General features: G+C 35.2%; 1 protein-coding gene across 1 annotated transcript in view; it reads left to right on the forward strand.

Annotated features, from left to right (window-relative positions):
• LOC150109710 (uncharacterized) overlaps positions 1-21,398 on the forward strand; it is a 493,008-nt gene that overhangs the window by 265,805 nt on the left and 205,805 nt on the right. Inside the window, exon 13 of the mRNA XM_090403026.1 lies at positions 16,535-16,693. Coding sequence (XP_090259152.1) covers positions 16,535-16,693 — 159 coding nt within the window. The remainder of the gene's footprint in view (positions 1-16,534; positions 16,694-21,398) is intronic.

Below are 21,398 nucleotides of genomic sequence, written 5' to 3' on the forward strand. Positions count from 1 at the left end.
TGGGTTAGTCCCGAGTGGGTGGAAAGAGGGGAAAATAGTTCCACTGCATAAAGGTGGTTCCAAGACTGCTGTTGTAAATTACCGACCGATTAGCATATCAGGAATCATTGTCAAGGTCTTAGAGAAATTAGTCAAGAAAAGAATACAGGATTGGATAGATGAAAATGGGATATTGTATGGGGGACAACATGGTTTTGTGAAGGGTAGATCATGCCTCAGTAACTTGCTCACGTTTTATAACACAGTGACGGCTGAACTGGATAGGGGTAATGGATTTACAGTGATACTACTGGGCCTTGCCAAGGCCTTTGATAGGATAGCACATGGAACCCTAATCAGTAAACTGGAGCAGATGGGTATAGATATAGGGTTGGTGAGATGGATAGGAGGGTGGTTGAAGGAGAGATATCAAAGAGTGGTTTATTCAGGAGTGGAGTCTAAAAGACGTCATGTGACTAGTGGAGTGCCACAGGGCTCTGTTCTTTGACCACTGCTTTTCAATTTGTTCATCAATGATATTGGAAAGGATCTGAGAGGAAGTATTCACTTGTTTGCTGATGATGCAAAGTTGGGTAGAGCAATTGTGAGTGCACAGGATGTCAAAATTTTACAGGATGATTTGTATAGTTTGGAGGACTGGGCTAGGAAAAATGGATGTCAATTTAATGTGGCAAAGTGTAAGGTTATGCACTTTGGTGTGAAAAGAATAGCAGCAGTATATCGCATTGGTGGAACCATACTCCAGGAGATTGATGAGGCCAGGGATTTGGGAGTGTTGGTGGTAGGGAGTTGAAGTTTAGGGGGCACATTGCACATTTTTCAGAAACCAAATCACTTGGCTTCTGAAAAATACTTTAACATGCAGAGACGAACAAGTTGTTGTTGTTCCTCTGTATCGAGCCTTGATAAGACCCCATCTGGACTTCTGTGCCCAGCTATGGGCACCAGGGTTTCTTCGTGATGGGGAGGAAGTGGAGAGGGTCCAGAGACGAGTGACCAAGATGATAGCAGGTCTGTGGAATGAACCTTATGAGAATAGGTTGAAGATTTGTGGGTTGCAGAAATTGGACGATAGGCGAAGAAGAGGTGATATGATTGAGACATTCAAATTACTGAAGGGTTTTTATAAGATTGATCCAGAAGATATTTTTGAAAATATGACTGGTGGTGGGAGGGCTAGGGGCCATGCATGGAAGCTGGGCAAGAGCGTGGTTGACAAGGGTGTTAGAGCTAGGTTCTTTACTTGGAGAGTGGTGAATGAGTGGAATAAGCTTCCAGAGTCTGTTGTGGGTGCTACGACCGTGAATGAGTTCAAGGCAAGGTATGATAGATACTGTGTGAATGTTGAATAGTTGTTCTTGACATGTTAGGGCCTCCCTTGATGAGTCTGTCGACTCCTTGGAGTTTCCCGGAATAATAATAATAGTAATAATAATAATAATAATTTTAAACGTCGTTTGATGAATAGGATTGCCTGCATATTTTATAAGTTCTATATTTATTCTATCTTCTCCAGGGAAGTTTCCTGATTTGCTTTGCCGTGTTGTTGGATTTCTTCTAATGTTATTTCTTCCGCTGTATAGTTAGAAGTAAGCATTATGTCAGTTTTAGATTTGTTACTATCAAGTTTTGGAAGAAATCCAGCCAAGTTTTCTCTTTGATTATATCAAGTTTCACTTTTTCTTTTACCTCCTTATCCATATTCCTTAGAATTTTGAATGTATTTAGTCTCTTCACTGTAAGATCTCTTTCCAATTTGTTATGAAGTTATTCCACGTTTCTCTATTCTTTTTTTGACATCCTTTTTTTTGGTATTGCTGTTTTTATTTATGTATTTATAATTAATTTATGCTTCTTTCTTATCTTTGATTATTGCTTCTGTGTTTTCATCCCAGTTTCTTATTCTTTTTTTCTCCTCTTTCATTTACTTTTTGTTCTGAGGAATTCTGTTCTGCATTTATTAATACATTTTTTAAATTATTCCATTGTATCTTGATATCATCATTTTCTTTTATTTGCTCTAATTTTCCATTTATTCTTTGCAAATAAAGGTAGTTACTTTTATCATCCAAGAGTTGAAGTCTAAAAGATTCCAGTCGCTGATTTGGTTATTTTTAAACCATCTTGGGGATATTCTTAATTTTCCTTTTAAGAGATAATGATACCCAGTTATCTAGTATCATGTTAGCTGTTTTCCTATTAGCTGTCAGATAGTCTATTATACTCTAGTTATTATTTCTGGAAATTTTCCATGCTACTCCTATAAATTAATATTATGCATTTTTTCTATTTTTCCTATTTTCTGTTTTTTCTATTTAGAAGTATCTCTCAATTTTTTAAGGTATCATTGATAGTTTAGAGACATAGATACATGGAAAATATAGGAAAAGAATAATTTTGGACATACCTTTGTAGGATGTTCTTGGTTGTCTTCTTTAGGAGTATCATCAGGCATATAACGATAAATACTATATACCACTGCTGAAGTATGACAGAAAGGAAGGGTGGGAGGGGGGTGTGAAGATAGAAAAACGTGGGAGCTAGAATTGCAGATTAAAACAAAGGTATGTGAATGTAAAATCCAAGAGTGGGATATAAATTCTTTGGGAAGAAGATGAAAACATATTTTTAGGGGAAAAGAGAAGGATAGAATATGATGAATCAAGATTAGGGGTGGAAGTAACAGGGTGCGAGCTGTTTCGACTGAGTGTTGTTTTCAGGTCTTGTTGAAAAGTGGAGGCTATGTCACATTGACTTAGTGTTTTTGTCTTTGGTTTTTCTGTGTTCTTTTCCATTGGTCGGAATCTTGACTTAATTTTCCTGTTGCAGAGCTTCCAAGTCTCAGAGATTATATAGGGGTGGTGAAAGTTTATGGAGTTTTTGTCACATTTTATGGCTATTGTTTCTGATATTCTTAGCATTGTTTCATTTTCCTGTATATCTACTATTATTTCTTTATCAATTTGTGGAGTATGTTTCTGCTCAAGAGCATGGGCTGTTACTTCTGTTTCCCTGTATTTTTTTTTATCTGTGTAAGTAACATTCATTTGTGTTGGCAAGGAAATTTGCGTACTTTGTTGTGGTGTTCTAGTATTTCTTTATATGTGTGAGATTTAGTAGGTTTTAGTGTTGCCAATTTTTGGTTCGTGGTGAACACTAATTTATAGTCGGTGTGTTTAAAAATGTATTTATAGGCTTTGTATCCGTTCTGGATGTATGGCAGTTTAATGATTTTTTTTTTTGTGTTGAGAAGTTTGCTTTGGTTATTGAACTGTTTTGACGGATTTTCACTGTTTGGTTGGCAAAATTTATTAGCTGTGTTGGGTAATTTCAGTTTCTTAAAATCTGTGTTATTTTCTTTATTTCTATGTTGAGATAATTATGTGTAGTCAAAAACTTGTATGCATTTATAAATTGTTCTAGAATGACTGATTTTTTGATAGAATAAGGATGATACGAGTGAAAGTAGAGATAATTTCCAATATGTGTGGGTTTGTGGAATATTTTGGTAGCTATTTTGTTGTTTGTTCTAATTAATGTTAAGTTTAGGAAATTTATGGATTTTTCATGTTCTGTTTCTATAGTGAACTTTAGACTATCAAAGTAAATTAAAAAAAGTCTATTGAAGCTTGTAAAGTGTTGATGCATTTTGGTTTTCCAATGTATAGAACATTGTCTGCATACCTGCCGTAAAAGGTGATGCTGGATGTGCAGGGGATGAGTAGATGTGATTCCGTGTGTGATAGAAACAATTTGGCTAATTGTCTGCTAATATTTTGGCCTATAGTGAGTCTGAAAATTTGGATATAGATGTTATTATTAAATTTAATTAAATTATTATTAGTTTATCATTATTATTAGAGATTATTAGTTTTATCAGGTTTACGATATTGCTGGGTGTTAATTTTGTTCGTGATCCTAAGGTGTGGTCTTCTGTGAGTAATGTATGTACAATGTCTAACATTCTGGGGGCATCCACATCACATCGGTGTATAGCAACGTTGTGTCCAATGAAGCAAAGATGTCATCGTGGGATAGAGTTAGGTTTGTTATTTTTTGAAATAGGTCATCTGTGTTTTTTTATCATTGATTCTGACTTGGTTATTAAAGGTTCTAGTAGTTTTACTAAGAATTTTGATAAAGATAATGTGGTGGTGTTTTTGTATGAGATTATTTGGTGTACTGGGTGGCCATCTTTATGGGTTTTAATTTGTTCGAATATATATGGAGTATGTATTGTGCAGGGTGTTGAGTTTTTCTTTGGTATTTTATCCATCTTGTTTTGGTTTTTTAAAATATGTAGGGTGTTGTTTAATTTGTTTTATGAGGACAGTGGTGGGGTCATTTTGGGCTTTTTGTATATGTTTTGCTTAAAATAGCTGTTATTTTGTTGAGGTAATCCTTTTTGTTTATGATGACTACTATGTTGTCTTTGTCCACTTTATATCCAGGTTCTTTTTTACTGATATCAGAGCTTTTTGTAAGTTTGGAGTAATGTTGGCTTGTATTTTTATTTTGCTATTTAAAATGTCATTTGTTTTGTGAAATATTACTTCTTTGTTGGAGTTTGTTTCTGGTTTAGCTTGGATTTCAATAATTGTTTGTTGCATATTTTGAGGGTATTGCAAAGTTTAGACCTTTATTTAGAATAGTAATTTTATCAGATGTGGGTTTATAATTTGATAATTTTATAATTGAATTATTTGACGTAGGTTGCATGGTGGTGGTGTTATCCAAAAGGTTGGAAAACTACATGTTTGTTGTTATGGGGGAGTCTGTAAGGGCATTTCATTTTTTTGTATGACAAGTTTCAATTAATTGTGTGTAATCATTGATATGTGATTGGATATTTCTGTTTTATAAGTACCCTGGATGCATGATAACAAATTCTATTTCCAGGAATTGTTTTGTTGCCACGTACTATTGTGAATTTTGGGCTGATGTTATAATTTAGACAATTCTTAAGGAATTTTATTTGTAGTTTTTGAATGATGTATTTTAGGATGATTTTTTGTACTTCTTTTGTAAAATTGATGCAATTGTTGAATGTGTGCCTTGAGATCATGACAGACTTGTGTTGGTGGAAGTGCCATGTGATTACTATTAAAATGTGTTATATGAGTGGGCAGAAAGGGGGGGGATGGTTTGGAGGGTTGAGTAGAGAGTCAATGATTGAGGGGTTGTTGGATTACAAAACACAAATTATTATAGATATTATTTTTGGAAAATTTTTCATGTTACTTTTCTAAATAAATATTAATTTTTATGGCTATTTTACCTATTTTTCTTTAGGCATATCCCTTTTATAATGTCATTGGCTTTTTATTCAGTTTTTTAAGGCATTACTGATATTTTAGAGACATAGATAAATGGAAAATATAAGAGAGGAATAATTTTGGACATACCTTTTGTAGGATGCTCTTGGTTGTATTCTTTTGGAGCAGCATCAGGCATATAACAAAAACCATAGTTATAAAATGTGACAAAAACTCCATAAACGTTCACTACTCCTATATAATCTCTGAGGGTTGGAAGCTCCACAACATGAAAATTAGGTCAAGATTCCAAGCAATGGAAAAACAACACAGATAATCCCAATATATGCCATAGCCTCCAATTTTATTCAAAATATGACATAGCCTCCAATTTTCCCACAAGCTCCAAAGATGACACTCAGTTGAAATGTCTCACACCCTGTTACTCCCATCCCTAATTCTGATTCATCATATTCTGTCCTTCTCCTTTCTCCTTTGTTTTAATCTGCAATTCTAGCTCCCACATCCCACCTCCCTTCCTTTCTGTCATAATTCAGCAATATGCCTAATTCTGTTCCAAAAGAAGACAACAAGAACATCCTACAAAGGTATGTCCAAAATTATTCTTTTCTTGTATTTTCCATGTATCTATGTCTCTAAAATATCAATAATGCCTTAAAAAATTGAGTAAAAAGCCAATGACATTATAAAAGGGGATACTCCTGAAATAAAATAGCCATAAACATGAATAATGATCTATTATACTTTTTAGGTTTCTTGTTTCCTAAGTAATTTTATGGGAATCTTTATGCTTGAAAAAAGTGTTAGTATGTTTTAAATTATCACGTGCAGAAAAATTCCCAAGTCTGAATCTGTTTTTATTGCATATTGTTTCACGATTTTTCTACATTTGTACCTAGTGGAATGTTCCCTACTCTGACATTTAAAATCTCCCATTATTAATAAATAATCATTTGTGTTTATTTTATCTTTTATTTTTTGTAAATCTGAATAAAATTACCTGGGACCTGAGCTTCCCACTGGGGTTGCTCAGGTCCCAGGATTCACCACGTGAAGGTGAGATTTCAATTGGGGAAGAGAGGCTAGGTTATCCTGCTTTGGAGGATCATATATTATGCATCCCTCCCCTTTGAACTCCAAATATTCTAGATGACTGTAGTAATTACTTTGGAATAGACGAGACTGCTAAATGAAACAAGCAGTGACAGCACAGTAGAAAATATTCAAAAGGAATGCAATCAGTATCATGTTGGAAGTTTTTCTACTTGGTTATCCTACAAATTAAAGATACCAAGAAATTATATTCTTTGTTTAATTCTTTATTCAAGTGTAAGCAAACAAAGTTTGTGCCTGAGGTATTTTCAGGACTAGGCAACTGTTATAAAGAAGTTAATGACTTCAATTTACTTGCCTTAGTATTGTAAAATTCGATGCAGTAGGATTTTTTTCTCTTCTTTGCATCAACTTTTACAGAGGTCACTACGTGTTAACAAGGTAAATAATTCTGTATTAACATTGTAAATTTTGTGAAAACCCATGTAGCTAACTCTAAAGAAAATAACATGCAAGTTTTGCAAAAACTGTAAATATCAGATAAATGTTTAAGTTGTATGATTCAAGGACAAAGCCATAGAAATCAGTACAGTATTGATGTAGTTCAGTTTTGAAAGAAACAACGTAGGAATTGTATATACAAAGTAAGTGCTTTTAATTGTACTTGGAGTCAGCCAGATGCAAGCTTCAAGGACAGTGTCATAAAAGGCGGTTTAAATCTTAAACAGCTCCGCTTTATGTAAATAAGATTAGGTCTATGTTCCGTGAGACTTAAAAGTGAACATTAAGACCGTTTTGTTCAGGAATATTAGGGGTCCTCGACCCTTAGTCCAGAGATCTGAGGAGCCGTATATAGGAGGTTCTCTAAGTTACAAAGAAAAGAGAGAGAGAACTCAGGATCCAGTCCTTTTGCCATGCATCGTGTTTGCCAGCCTGTTTGAAGTTAGGAGAACGTAGCCATGGGCGCTGAAGCCATCGAAGGAGCAAAAGAAAGACGGACCAGTATGACCAGTGAGAGAGCCTACAACATGCATCGGACATCGAATGCTTTCGGCCGACCCAGAAACATTGGTAAAAGTGTGCTTCGAGCCCCGGGAGTCGTCTATGTGATGATAAAGACAGAATCCCTGTGTGGAAGCTAAAGCCTGAAATTGATAGGCAACCAATGGAACCTGCGAAGGAACTGGTTCTGTGTCTAGGAACAGTTATATGTTAATGAAGATATATGAGTTCATTTTGTTGTGTTTATCTAAGATATGGAAAATTGACTGAAAGTCCACGGGATATTTTTTTTGTCTAAACATAGTTCATTGTTCCGGACTGAGAAATAAAACTAAGGATTAATTGTACACAAAAAATAGAATTGGAGATAGTTTATCATAGAATTTATAGAGCATGATAATCCTAGTATTGAGAAGGGCTGACAGTTTTTTCTATGTGTCATAATTTTGCATGACTCAATGTATATACAAATGTTAAATTGCTAAAATTATATGCTTAGAGTAGAATTAAGAAGGAGCCCTTTAATAGTTGTAAATGTATGTTGTGCCATTGTAATCATATGCTGTTAATTTCTCTTTATTTTAAGTGTCTTTATTTTTTTTCTATACCTTATATACCGTTATTCTTAAAATATTTATCTTTATATCTTTATTCTATTTCTAATTCTTTATTCCTAATGCGCTTTTTCTCTCTTTTCCTTTCTCATTTACTCTACCGCATACTATGTTTATCTACCCTTCGCACTACTAGAAAATTTATTTAATTTAGACTGCACCACTAATATCATTTAATTAGCATAAAACTCAATAATACAGCTGATAGATTTCTCTCTCTCTAAACCAAATTCCTTCAATAAAACTTTACACAAACAGTCATGGTCTATTCTTTTACTTAACTTTAAGCTTTGGCTGTCTCACTTAGTTTCCTGCTCACAAGTCCTGTTTATTTAGGAATAGTGCAGTTGTAAAAATGAACAATCAGGCAGCACTCTTTTAACAAAAAAATCAAAATGCATTTTATTTACATTACTATGAAATATACATGAATTAAACAATAGGGAGATTGTTTTCTCTATCCATTTAAAAAAATCTTTAGCATAAATTAGAACCTTTTTTTTTTAACACTAATTAACTTCTTTAACTCACAATCTTATTTACTCTCTGCTTACAATTTCAACTTATTAAACTTCTAGTTTACTTGCAAAGAGGTTAGAGTTATTTTTACAAATTTGATATCAATTTCCAACATGCCAATTGACTCTCTTAAGGACATTTCTTATCACTATTAAACAAAAATCTTAAACGTCCTTCTATAACAACTATAAGAGGGAATATACAAAAGTGTGTAACTTACAAAGGCTCTGTATCACACATTCAGTCAAAAGTCTTTCACTAAAAGTTCTATGGCAATTCTTTCATCTCAGATCTCGAGCTTCCTTCAGGAAATTTGGCTTCAGTAGTATCTCATTGGAAAAATAGCGGGCTGTAAACAGTGACCTGTGGTACTTGTACAGCTCCAGCAAAATTTTGTTCTCCCATGGTGAAAAGAAAACTTTCAAGCGAAGCAGCTTCGGGTAATTTACATCGCCTTTTCTCCTCTGCTTTGGCTCGCTAAAAATGTCTGGACGACTGCCGTCTCAACTGGCTTGAACTCCCTCCTCTAAGAAACTGTAATTGCTGTCAACCGGGATCCCTCTCTGGCCTGGAAGCTTTTCTCTGGCAATTGGAACTTCTCCTTTCGGTAACTCGAAGCTCTCTCTCTAGACTGGAACCGGGAAGCCCCTCTCTGGTAACTGTTGGAAGTGGGAAGCTCCATCTGCGGACTCTGGAAACTCTCTCTCTCTCTCTCTAGCAACATCTCGAACTGGGAAGTCCCCTATGCTTGGCTCTGTCCCTTTTTATTATGCCTTTTCTGAGACCTTGCATGAAGTTTGTAACCCCCCAAAGAACTTGGCATGACTCATCTTCTTTCAAGTTCAGCCTGCTTTCTTTTGATTGTAAGTTGCCGGCCATCGGAAAGTTGTTTGAACTTTTCTGACTGACTTTAGAGGTGTTTACGTGCAGAACTTGTAAGCCTTTCACATACACACAAAATTTCATAAACAACCTTTCTTATGCTGCCATAGAACTATTACACAGCTCTGGCAGCAAAACATTGCCTTGTTTTTTAACATTCTGAAATATTCTTATTAAAGGAGTATATACAGTTAACTTCCAAAGGGTTATTTACAAAAATATCTAGTACAAAATATACAGAGACAAACAAGTTATTTTTACAACATTCTCATGGGACTTGACCTCTGTAAAAAAATTTATGTGAAGCACTTTGATATTTTTAAGCTACATCGAGATTTTACATAATGTATGCTCTTGTATATTTGCCTTTTAATTTGAAATAAACATGTTTGTTTTGTTAAAGAAATGTACCGCCTGATGTTTATGCAATGCACTGTTTCCAAAAAAAATTATGGACCTGTGAGCGGAAGTATTAAATATTAGCCACGACTGTTAATTAAGCTTTTAGATAAACTCAGAGTAAACTCTACTGGAAGTTTTAAATATATCTAATACCATAAGGAGAACCCTGGTGGCACAGTCGTTAACTCTAAATAAATTTTTCAGAGTCCTCCCAGTATCAAAAATAGATAACCTGTAGAGATGAGTAAAAAGAAAAAAATATAAACCTATGTAAGGCAGGATATTACAGTATCCCATAATGCAAGCACATATGTTTAGGGACATGCATTAGGGGAAAGGTCACTACCCAAAATAGTTTCATCATTTATTGAGACCTCATCGGTGGGAACTAGACCCAGAGGTGATACTAAAGTTGAAGTAATGCGTTAGTCATATTTCCATATACGAGTAGTCAGGAGGTGTCACACATTATTATTATAATACTCTGAACACTCTGAACTAGAGGTAGTTATTGGAAGTTTTTCCACATACTTATACTATACATTAAAGATGCCAAGAAATTATATACTTGGTTTAATCCTTTATACAAGTGTAAGCAACACAAAGTTTGCGCCTGAACTATTTCAATACTGGGTATAAAAAAGTTAATGACTTCACATCACTTGCCTTCACAGGAGGCATGAGATGCAATGTTGTAGGCAAAGGAGGAGGTAATAGATAAAAACCTCAAGATCTTCCATAACTAATAACTTAAATTCTGATCTCCTCACTGTTCTTCAATGGGGTGTGGATAACCTTGTGAACACCAGTGCTTCCAAAAACATAATCCTGTATTACATAAGCAAAGTGGATATTAGATCCAGCATTATTTCAAAGCCGAATGTAGACAAGTTTCGTAAGTTGTCCAGAGAGCTTCCAGAATATTTTTTTTTTCATCCCCAAGTTGCCTTAGTGTGGACTACTTAAAAGACATAGCACTGCCCAAGTGTCTATATACTCATATATAGATGCCAAACTGAAACCTTTTGGCTCTTTATTTTAGTAATTACTCTTATGCACTGATCAAGAGTTCACCGAAAAACACATTTTTCTGACATAGTTTCTATATTCTGTTTGAAATAATGCTGAATCTGATATCCACTTTGCTTATATACTCATCCTTTGATACTTGAGCGGCAGCTATGTCTTTTAGGTAGTACACACTAAGGCAACTTGGGAATGCCAAGGAATGTATTCCTGCAAGCTTTCTGGTAAACTTACGCAACTTTCATAGTTTCTACATTTGGCTTTGAAATAATACTGGATATAATATTCACTTTGCTTATGTAATTTTGAATTGCCGAACTGAAGCCTTTTTGCTCTTTATTTTAGTAAATACAATCCTGTATAATTTATTGCAAAAGGACTACAGGAGATGTTTATTAAAGTGGAGAGAGAGAGTTCCTACAGTGAATTTCCTTCAGTACATTGTTCTTATGAGGATTTGGTTCAGATTGTTCATTAGCTTGTTAAAGTGCATGAGTTATAATAGTGTTTGTTAAGTTGAGTGTACAAAAAAGTTTTATCCTTTATGAAAACATTTTCTATACATTATCACTTTCCACTGTTACCTTTTCTATAATTAACTTCTCTATAATTCCATCATTTTGCAGCGAAATAAATACAAAACTTGTATCTAGTTATCCATGGAAGGTTGTAAACCTGTAATACATTAGTGAGCTAAGAGATCTATTTTGTTTTTTTTTTTAGCTTTATTTATTTATTTTTAATTCTGAAACATAATTCTGAAACTCTGCTAGAGAAACTAAACACAAAACTTTTCAGCCATATCACCCCTCCAGTAGGTGGGGTAATGGTTTCATGCTCAATGATATTACATGTATTACATGAAAAGGTTGAGTGTAAGAGAGAGAAACTTTAGCACTGATTGTGTATTTATTGATCCTTATAGGCAGAATAAATTGCAGAAGAGAGGGGATAAAAATCGGCATAGGACTACGGTAGTTAGTGACTTATATATCAGTTCTAAAGCCGGTACAAGATCTAGAGGGAATCTGCAATTTTTGTATACCAATGCTAGAAGCATTCGAAATAAGAGAGAAGAATTTTTGGCATTAGTCAGTGAAATCTCACCAAAAGTTGTAGGCATTAGTGAAACTTGGCTGTCAGCAGAAGATGTGGTCACTGGAATTGAATGTGAAGGGTACAGTATTTTCAGGGAGGATAGAGAAGATAGAACAGGAGGAGGAGTACTGTTGATGATAGCCGATGTGTTGCAGCCAAAGAAAGTAGTATATCATGATGATAGACATGTGAATGAGAGTTCATTTGAGGCAGTCTGGTGCGAAATAGTGACCAACGCAACCAAATATAGAGTTGGATGCTGCTATAGGCCAGGGAGTACGGGGGAAGATATTGAATTCATGCATCAGCAACTTAGTGCAATGAGTGAAGGCTTAGTGATTATTATGGGGGATTTTAATTATGGTGATATCAATTGGAAGGAGGAAATATCACGTAGCAAAAAGGAAATGGAGTTCATACATCTTCTACGAGATAATTACTTGAAACAGCACGTAACTGAAGGGACACGTGGTGTGAGAGTGTTGGACCTGGTTATTGGTTCAGAGGTTATATGCATAAGTAAGGTGTCCTCGTTACCTCCAGTTGGTGAAAGCGATCATATGGTATTGACTTGGGAGGTTGCAAAATCTGTGGATTTTTCTATTAAGAAGGGGTATGTACGGAACTACAGGTTAGGCAATTATAACAAGCTTCGGAGTGAGCTTGCAGCCATCCCATGGCAAAACATATTGCAAGGGAAAGATGTTAGCAGTGCTTGGGATAAAATCAGCGGGTATCTGAGGAAAGCAATATCAGATTGTGTCCCTATGGTCAGGAGGTCAAACAAGGCAGGCATTAGATGGATGAGCAGTAGTATCAAGCTTGAACTGCCAAAAAAGAAAATGTTATGGAGAATTTACAAGGAGAAGGGCGATCAGGACACCCATGAGCAGTACAAGGCTCAAGCTAGGAAGGTTACCAGCATAGTAAGAAAAGCTAAATCATATTATGAGAAGACCTTAGCCAAAGAGATCAAGGGTAATCCCAAAGAGTTCTTCCGCTATGTGGCAAGTAAGAGGAAGAATGACTTCGGAAGGATAACCTTAGTGGGTGCTGATGGTATTGAGGTGACAAAATCAGTTGTAATAGTCGAGTTACTGAGTGATCACTTCTCAAAAGTCTATCACCCAAGTGAGGATATCTCTATACCTATAGCAATACCTAATGTGAGAATTGAAGCTAAAGAATCAGAGGTATTAAATATATTGCAAAACTTAAATGCAAACACTGCGGTAGGCTTAGATGGAATATCAGCTCGGGTGTTGCGTGAATGTGCAAATGAATTGTCAACCCCTCTTACCTGGATATTTAATTTAAGTTTGAACTCTGGTATGGTCCCTAGGGAGTGGAAGTTAGGCAAAGTGGTTCCTTTGCATAAGGGTGGCTCTAAAACTGCGGTATTGAATTACAGACCAATCACCATCTCAGGAGTAGTGGTAAAAGTATTGGAAAAGTTGGTTAAAGACAAAATTCAAGAATGGGTGGATCAGGATATGATACTCTATAGAGGCCAACATGGTTTTGTTAAAGGTAGATCCTGCCTTAGCAATCTATTAACTATTCATAATAGAATAACATCCAAGTTGGACAAAGGAACTGGCTACACAGTGGTACTTCTGGATTTTGCTAAGGCTTTTGACAGGATACCCCATAGAACACTGTTACGCAAATTGGAGCAGATGGGAATGGATATTAAATTGGTGATATGGATAGGAGAATGGCTCAGGGAAAGATACCATAAGGTGGTGTATGGAGGAGCCGAGTCCAGAATGAGGCAGGTGACCAGTGGTGTACCTCAGGGCTCTGTGCTTGGGCCAATGTTGTTTAATTTGTATATAAATGATATAGGAAACGGCTTAAAGGGAGATATTCAGTTGTTTGCTGATGATGCAAAGTTGTGTAGTGCAATAAAAAATCAAGCTGATGTTGAAAGTTTGCAGGAGGATTTAAATAAGCTGGTAAAATGGGCAAAAGAAAATGGATGTCAGTTCAATGTGGAAAAGTGTAAAGTCATGCATTTTGGGATTAAAAGATTACCAGCTGTGTACTACATCGATGGAAAGGTACTCCAAGAGATTGATGAGGCTAGGGACTTAGGGGTATTGGTAGATAGGGAGATGAAGTTCAGAGGACACATTGCTAAGGTGTCCAAGATTGCACATAGGATTACTTGGTTGTTGAGGAACACACTGACATCCAGAGATAAAGAGGTTATTATTCCCCTTTATAAAGCATTGATACTTCCACATTTGGATTACTGTGCTCAGGTCTGGTCACCTGGATTCCTTGGAGATCAAGAGGCTGTGGAGAGGGTTCAGAGAAGAGTGACCAAGTTGGTGAGTGATATAAAAAATACTCCCTACATTGATAGATTGAGAGCTTGTGGATTGCAGAGATTGGTTGATAGGCGAAGAAGAGGTGATATGATAGAAACATTCAAATTACTAAAAGGTTTTTATAGGATTGATGCAGGGGAAATGTTTCAGCTGTGTGATAGTGATGGAAGAACAAGAGGTCATCTCTGGAAATTAAAGAAGAGTGTGGTTAACAAAGGTGTCAGAACAAGGTTTTTTGCCTGGAGGGTGGTGAATGAGTGTAATTCATTGCCTGACTTAGTTGTGAGCTCTTCGTCTGTAAATGAATTCAAGAAGAGATATGACAGATATTGTTTTGCTAGTTTGGGTCTCCCGCGATGAGTCTACTGACTCCATGGAGATACCCGTAATAATAATAATAATAATGATGAAACTAATCGCCTACCTAAAGACATTCACAAACACACACACATCCATGGTAGGATTATTTAAACCCCACAACCTGTTGAAGAGTGAGTGTGGTTAAACACTTAGCCAGCTGGGCCAACATTGTTCACACATATGAAAAATGCTGCAAAGCAAGCAGCACTCTTTTATAGTCTCATTTTCTTTGATATTGCATTTTAGCATATTTTTTGTGTTACAAAGTTTTCCTTATAATGATAGGCATGTAATTGCTAATCAGTTATAATGATTTTTGGACAACAGTATGTTTTTTTCTTTTTTATTTATTTAGTTTTTTTCTAGTTAAGTTCTGAAAACCGAACTTAGCCAAAGAGCATTACATGTTCAAGAAGCTAGCTTGGTTTGTATGAGGCAAAAAGTAAGATCGAGCCTTTCTCCCTTTACCTTTGAGCATACCAACATAAAATTTCTAATTTGGGCTAAACGTTTAACACATTATGCAAAAAAAGCAAAGCTTATTATCTAGAGAAAGATTAGATATTGCACCAAGACTCATCAGATAATACAACTTTTTTTTAATAAGTTTATTTTGTGCTATTAATATTCTTGATTAATTTTCTTCTTATTACTTTTATATTTCTATGTATTAAAAGTATTTTGTCAATAAAGCACTCAATGTTTGTTGGGGCCTGTGCCCAAACTCTCTCTGCAAATATACGGCTTACCATAATTAAAGCATCCTATAGCTTTTATTCTTCTTCTCCCCCCCCCCCCCCACACACACATCCACTTCATTTCCTGATACTTAAACCCTTGCATATTTTATCTAAACAAAAAGTTATCAACTCCAAATTTGGCATTAAGATTTGGTCCTCTAATCTCCCAAGTTATCATCTAGTAAATTTTCTTTACTGGGACTCAGCCAAGACTTTTTCTGTAGTTTCTTATATTAGAGCTTGACAAATACGCTTGTCCACTCAAATGTGGCAAGTAAATTTTGCCAGCTGACAAGTAGCTGCAGGTCATATAAAATAGAATATTTTTTATTCAATAAAAAACTTCCTACACAAAACCTTTTTAACTTTAAGAAAACACAGAAGTTTAGTTAGAAAGAATGACAAACGTTGTTGTCATGATAACATCTTTGATGGATGGGATATCACTATTACCATTTTGCAGTGTCCGCCATGATTAAAGATATGTATGCCATCCTGCTCTTTGGTGGTAGGTATCATTTAAAAAAAAAAAATGGGTGCTCTTAGGTAAGTGCAATTTTTTGCAAGGAGAGTATAATTTTTCATTGTTGAGTCCTGGTGTCTATTGTATCAACTTTTTCAATGCTTAAAATTGAAATTTGTGTGCTTGTGTGAGTGAACATTCTTGTCACTCTGTTTTTGATACCTTTCAAATTTGAAAGTTAACTGGGCTTTCTGAACTGAGCAAAAAATTAAAAATAAATGAATTTTCTGATATGAAAATGCAAAGATTCATGCTTTTCAGTGATCACAAATTTGAATTACAAAAGATAATTTATCATAGATCTTCCCCCACCCTCCCATTTACAATGTACTATTATATTTAATCAAAAGGTGTATCGTTGACATTGAATGTTTATTTTTCACTTGGTTAGAGTATAATAAAATTAGTTTAATCCTTTATCCAAGTGTGAGCAAACAAAGTTTGCGCCTGAAAGTATCTTCAGGACTGGGGTAAGGTGGTACAACATCAGGGCAACACATTGCAAAGGTGGAGCAAGCTACCAACACTCCTATCTCAGTATCTCCTATAATGCATAACACATCTCCTTGCGGAGATGTGTTTTGCATTATAGGATAAAGGATTAAACTAATTTTATTATTGACATTGAATATATTTTTTCATGTTCATTCCATACAGATAACATGAATTTCTCTCAAACCAAGTGAATTTTATTACTTTTCAGAATCATATTGGCAGAGAAAATTCTTTTGCATCTCCAGTGTCCACTCCTGAAGAAGGAGAAGATGGACCTACTGTAGAGGTGTTTGATCTAGCAAATGAGAGTAGTGATTCTCTTTCTCCTGATACTGATATTGATACATTAAAAGTAAAATTAAAAGAGGTGAGCTTTATTTAAAAAGTTTAAGTTTCTGGTTTGGAAATTATTTTATTTTCAGGTAATTACTTGAGAACATACTTTAATGTGACTGTAAAATAAACAATTTCTCCGTATTGTAAAATTTAAAATGCATTAATTCTTAAAATCTTGCTAGGTAACATCATCATCATCATCATCAAATTCCTGCCATGTACCCTCAAGGGGTGTACAGGTTATGACAGTACTACATGAAAAAATTACATCATTACTAACTTCCTATCTACAATTTTCCTCCAAATCAGTCTGTTACTTGTCACGACTCCAACATTATCAGATCTTATATTTCTATCGTCTAAGGCACTTTGTACCGTATCAATCCACCTATATCTTGGTCTTCCTCTGGGTTGTTTTGCTGCCAACCTGGCAGAGAACACTTGTTTTGATAATCTTTCCTCTCCCATTCTATTTAAGTGACCATACCACCAGAGATTAGCTCTGCTAATGCATTCCTGGATGTTGACAATGTCAAGTTCTTTCCTAATATCCTCATTTTTAATATGATATTGCCATTGATGCCATCTGTTGACGCCTATAATCTTTCTCAGGACTCTCATATCTGCTGTCTCCAGTCTTTGGTCAAGTGTTTTACTTCTGACCCAGCTCTCAGATACATAAGTTAAAGCTGGTTTGAACACTGTCTTGTATACAGCTAATTTAGTGTTCCGACTAATTTCTCTCTTATTCCATATGAATTTATTCAATTGACTTCCCACCATACCAGCTTTGCTGATTCTGTTGTCTATTTCTATATTTAATTTACCATCTTCAATAAAAATCGTGCCTAAGTAGCTGAAATGTTTTACTTGTTCCACAGGTTCTCCATTCACAACACAGTTGACATTTTCAATGATTCTGCCTATTTTCATTGTCTTTGTCTTTTTATTGCTGACCTTCATACCATATCTATTACAACAGCTATTCAATTTAGTCAGAGAATCTTGCAGACTTGTAGTGGATTTATTTAGAAGTATAACATCATCCGCATAAAGCAAAGAGCTGACATTAGCATCTCCAATTTTGATATCAGGTTTAATACCACTTTCCTTCATAATGTGATCCATATAGATAATGAATAACAGAGGGGATAATGTACATCTTTGTCTCACACAAGATTTAACATTAAACCATCTTCCTGTACTTCCTTCAATTCTAACTGCAGACTTACAACTCAAATAAAGACTAAGTATTGCTTGATATAATGCCCCATTGACACCATATAACTGCAGCGTATTGAATAGCTCCTCTCTTTGCACCTTGTCATATGCCTTTTCCAAATCGACAAAACTTAAATAAAGATATTTGTTATATTCCCATGCTTTCTCAACTATTTGTCATAAAGTGAAGATCTGATCCTGACAGCCTCTATTTGGCCTGAATCCAGCTTGTTCTTCACCAAGCTTTTCTTCCACAATTCTTCTCAACCGTTTCTCAAGTATACTTGCATAGATCTTGCCAGGAACACTCAGTAGGGAAATACCTCTGTAATTCTCACATTCAGTTTTATTTCCCTTTTTATATATGGGTACTATGAGAGCTCTACTCCAATCATCGGGAATTCGTCCCTCTGTGCAGGCTTTCTCAACTATGCAGTGCAGCCACTGTAAGACTTTTATACCACCATACTGCAGCATTTCTGGCCGAATATCATCTACTCCTGCTGCCTTTCCACATTTCAAGCCTTTGATGGCTTTTTCTGCTTCAAGTATGGATATGTATTCCTGACTGCATGCCTGGTCAGTGTTTTTTATCACTGTGCTGTCATCACTGCTTGTTTCATTTAGCAGTTTTTCAAAGTAATTACTCCATACTTCAAAGATATCTTTTTCTCCTGTTTTCATGTCACCTTTATCATCTCTAACTCCTTTTACAGCACTCTTCCCTCCATTCCTAAGTTTCTTCAACAACCTCCAGAATATTTTTCCACCTTCTTCATATTTATTTTCTATATTCTTGCCAAAGTCCTCCCATGACTTTTGTTTAGCTAGTTTTACACACTGTTTAGCTTTCTTACATTTGTCTCTCTATTCTGTAAGAGTAAAAGCTGATTTATTTGTCAGGAGCTTTTGATATGCTTTCTTCTTTTCCTTCACTGCCTCTTTAACTTCCTGTGTCCACCAGGGAGTTCTGATTTTTTTATCCTTGCACACAACCTCACTACATGCCTCTCTGGCAGAATCAATCAATGTTTTCTTCAGAGTTTGCCACTGAATCTCCAAGGTTTGATTCCTGTTCTCAAACTCTTTCATTTTCTTTTCAATAATCTTTCTGTATTTTACTCTGCAGTTCACATCTAAGAGCTGCTCAACTTTTATTCGCTTTAAAACTTTCTTACATGCTATTCTTTTCAATATGAAATTCAATTTTATCCTGCTCAAGACTAAATAGTGATCACTTCCAATTTCAAATCCTCTGTACACTCTGGTGTCCTGCACCAGGGAGAAAACATCACTATCAACAATAATATAGTCAATGAGACTTTTCCTATTCCTAGCCTCTTCTCTCCATGTGAATTTGTTCACATTTTTATGTTGGAACATAGTGTTAGTCCATGTCCTGAGCAGAAATCCAACAGATATTTGCCATTATTATTAGCTTTGCTCTTTTCTCCAAATTTTCCCAAAATATTTTTGTATGTCTCACAATCATTTCCTACTCTGCTATTTAGATCCCCAACAAGGACCAACTTTTCCTTTTTCATTGTGTCAGTTGCTTTTTCTGAAGCGTCAAAAAATTCCTCCACTTCTACCTTAGTAAAACCTTCTGTGGGACCATAGGCACAAATAAGTCTCATTGTTCAGTTCCCCATTCTGATATTTGCCCATATCACTCTACTTGAGACTGACTGCCATTCAAGAAGATTAGCCTCGTATTTTGTGTTAAATATTATAGCTACTCCTTCTTTGCCTTAATTGTCATTGCCTGAATATAACATTTTGTATTTATTGCTCAGAAAGATCTCACCAGTTTTGGTCTTTTTTGTTTCGGTCACTCCAATAATGTCGATCTGTTGCTTATCTAATTCCTCAGCTAGCCCCATTTCTTTGCCATTCAGGCTTCTTACATTGATAGTACCGATCTTTAACTCTGGAGATGTGGAGTTGGGGTTTGTTTTCAGATTTGTTCTAGTAGCTGACTTTTCGCTGTTCGCCCTGGTTCCCTGGCGAAAACAATGGGGGTCTGGGTCTTGTTTAACCGGGCGCGCCCCAGCCAGCATGAAATTTTTTCATATACCATCATTTTTTTTATTTTGGTTTAACCAATAAGAATACAATTTGGTCCGCTAAATCCCAAATTGCCAGCCAATCCTTGTTCGTTCAGTATCAAAGTAGATACCCAACAGGGTGCACCACGAGAAGGTGAGGATTGGACATTAGGTCAGAAGCCCTGATCGGTTCTCCGCATTCGTTTAAAGGCTATGTGGAGGTCTCCTCTCAGTTATACAGCTTTGACCTTTAAGCATCCCACTAGGTAACATAATTAAGTAAAATTACAAATTTTGATTTCCTTTTTATTTAGAAAATAAAGTAAGATCCATTGGGAGGTTTCTGTATTTGAAATGTTATTTAACCCTGCCGAGGTCGTGGTCGAAAAAATTGCAGCATAGGTCATGTTCTTATCTGTGTATCTGAGAGATACTTTCATTACTAATATGTGCTAAAATGCGATAAAACTTAAAAAAAAAACACTGCAAATATAATACATGATGGTTTATTTATTTTCAATTACAATCTAGAAATTATTGAACAAAGAAAAAACAACAACAACTAAACCAATACTATACTGACATCGGAGTTCATGGTATCGCTCAGATACAATTTACTATCAGATATCACTTTCGCATTCGACTCTATCATTCTCATCATTGGACTCAAGTAACCAAATTGCTGAATCTCTTCAACAGCTGATGGATTATCCAATTGATATGTTTTTCCAGCCATTTTCAACGATAAATAAAAAAAAAACAACTAAACCAATACTATACTGACATCAGAGGTCGCGGTATCTCTCAGATACAATTTACTATGAAATATCACACACCTTTACGTAACATGTGTTAAACTAAAACTGACCTCATAAACAGTGTGGAATATCACTCGTAATATATGCATGTGCAGCTATTCATGAAAGAATATTTATATTAAACAATTTATTTGTATCTGTCAGATCAGCCGTGACCTCCGCAGGGTTAAGTAATATATTTAAAAAAATATTTTTTTTTAGGCATGAAAACAGGTGATATGGAGAGATTTTCTTTTGCATTTACACCTTTCCTGCTTTTAAAAATTGTGGCTGATGCATTTTCAAAGAAGCATCTATGTATGTTGAATTTTTCTTTGATGGAGTTTTTCTTAAATTGCCTGCTTACTGATTTGTTAAATACATTAATGATCTCTATCATTTGAAATATGTATTAAAAGTTTTTATGGAATACTGTAGTTACTAAGTGAGAAGTAGAAGTGGCTATAGGATGATGATTTATTAAATATTGAATAAGATATGAATAAGCTGGTAATAAGCTTATGGTGATAAGCTCAGTGAGTCATTTAATCAGTGAGTATTTCATTCAACTAGTTTTTCTTTTGTTGCAGTTATAATTACATAAATTTATATGATTTTCATAAAAAAATGTCAAATGATCTTTTACTGATTTAAACCTTTTATATTTCAA

This window comes from Typopeltis vanoorti, chromosome 2, assembly GCF_054136105.1.
Source record: "Typopeltis vanoorti isolate ZY-2024b chromosome 2, IOZ_Tvanoo_1.0, whole genome shotgun sequence".
NCBI classification, from domain to species: Eukaryota; Metazoa; Arthropoda; class Arachnida; order Uropygi; family Thelyphonidae; genus Typopeltis; species Typopeltis vanoorti.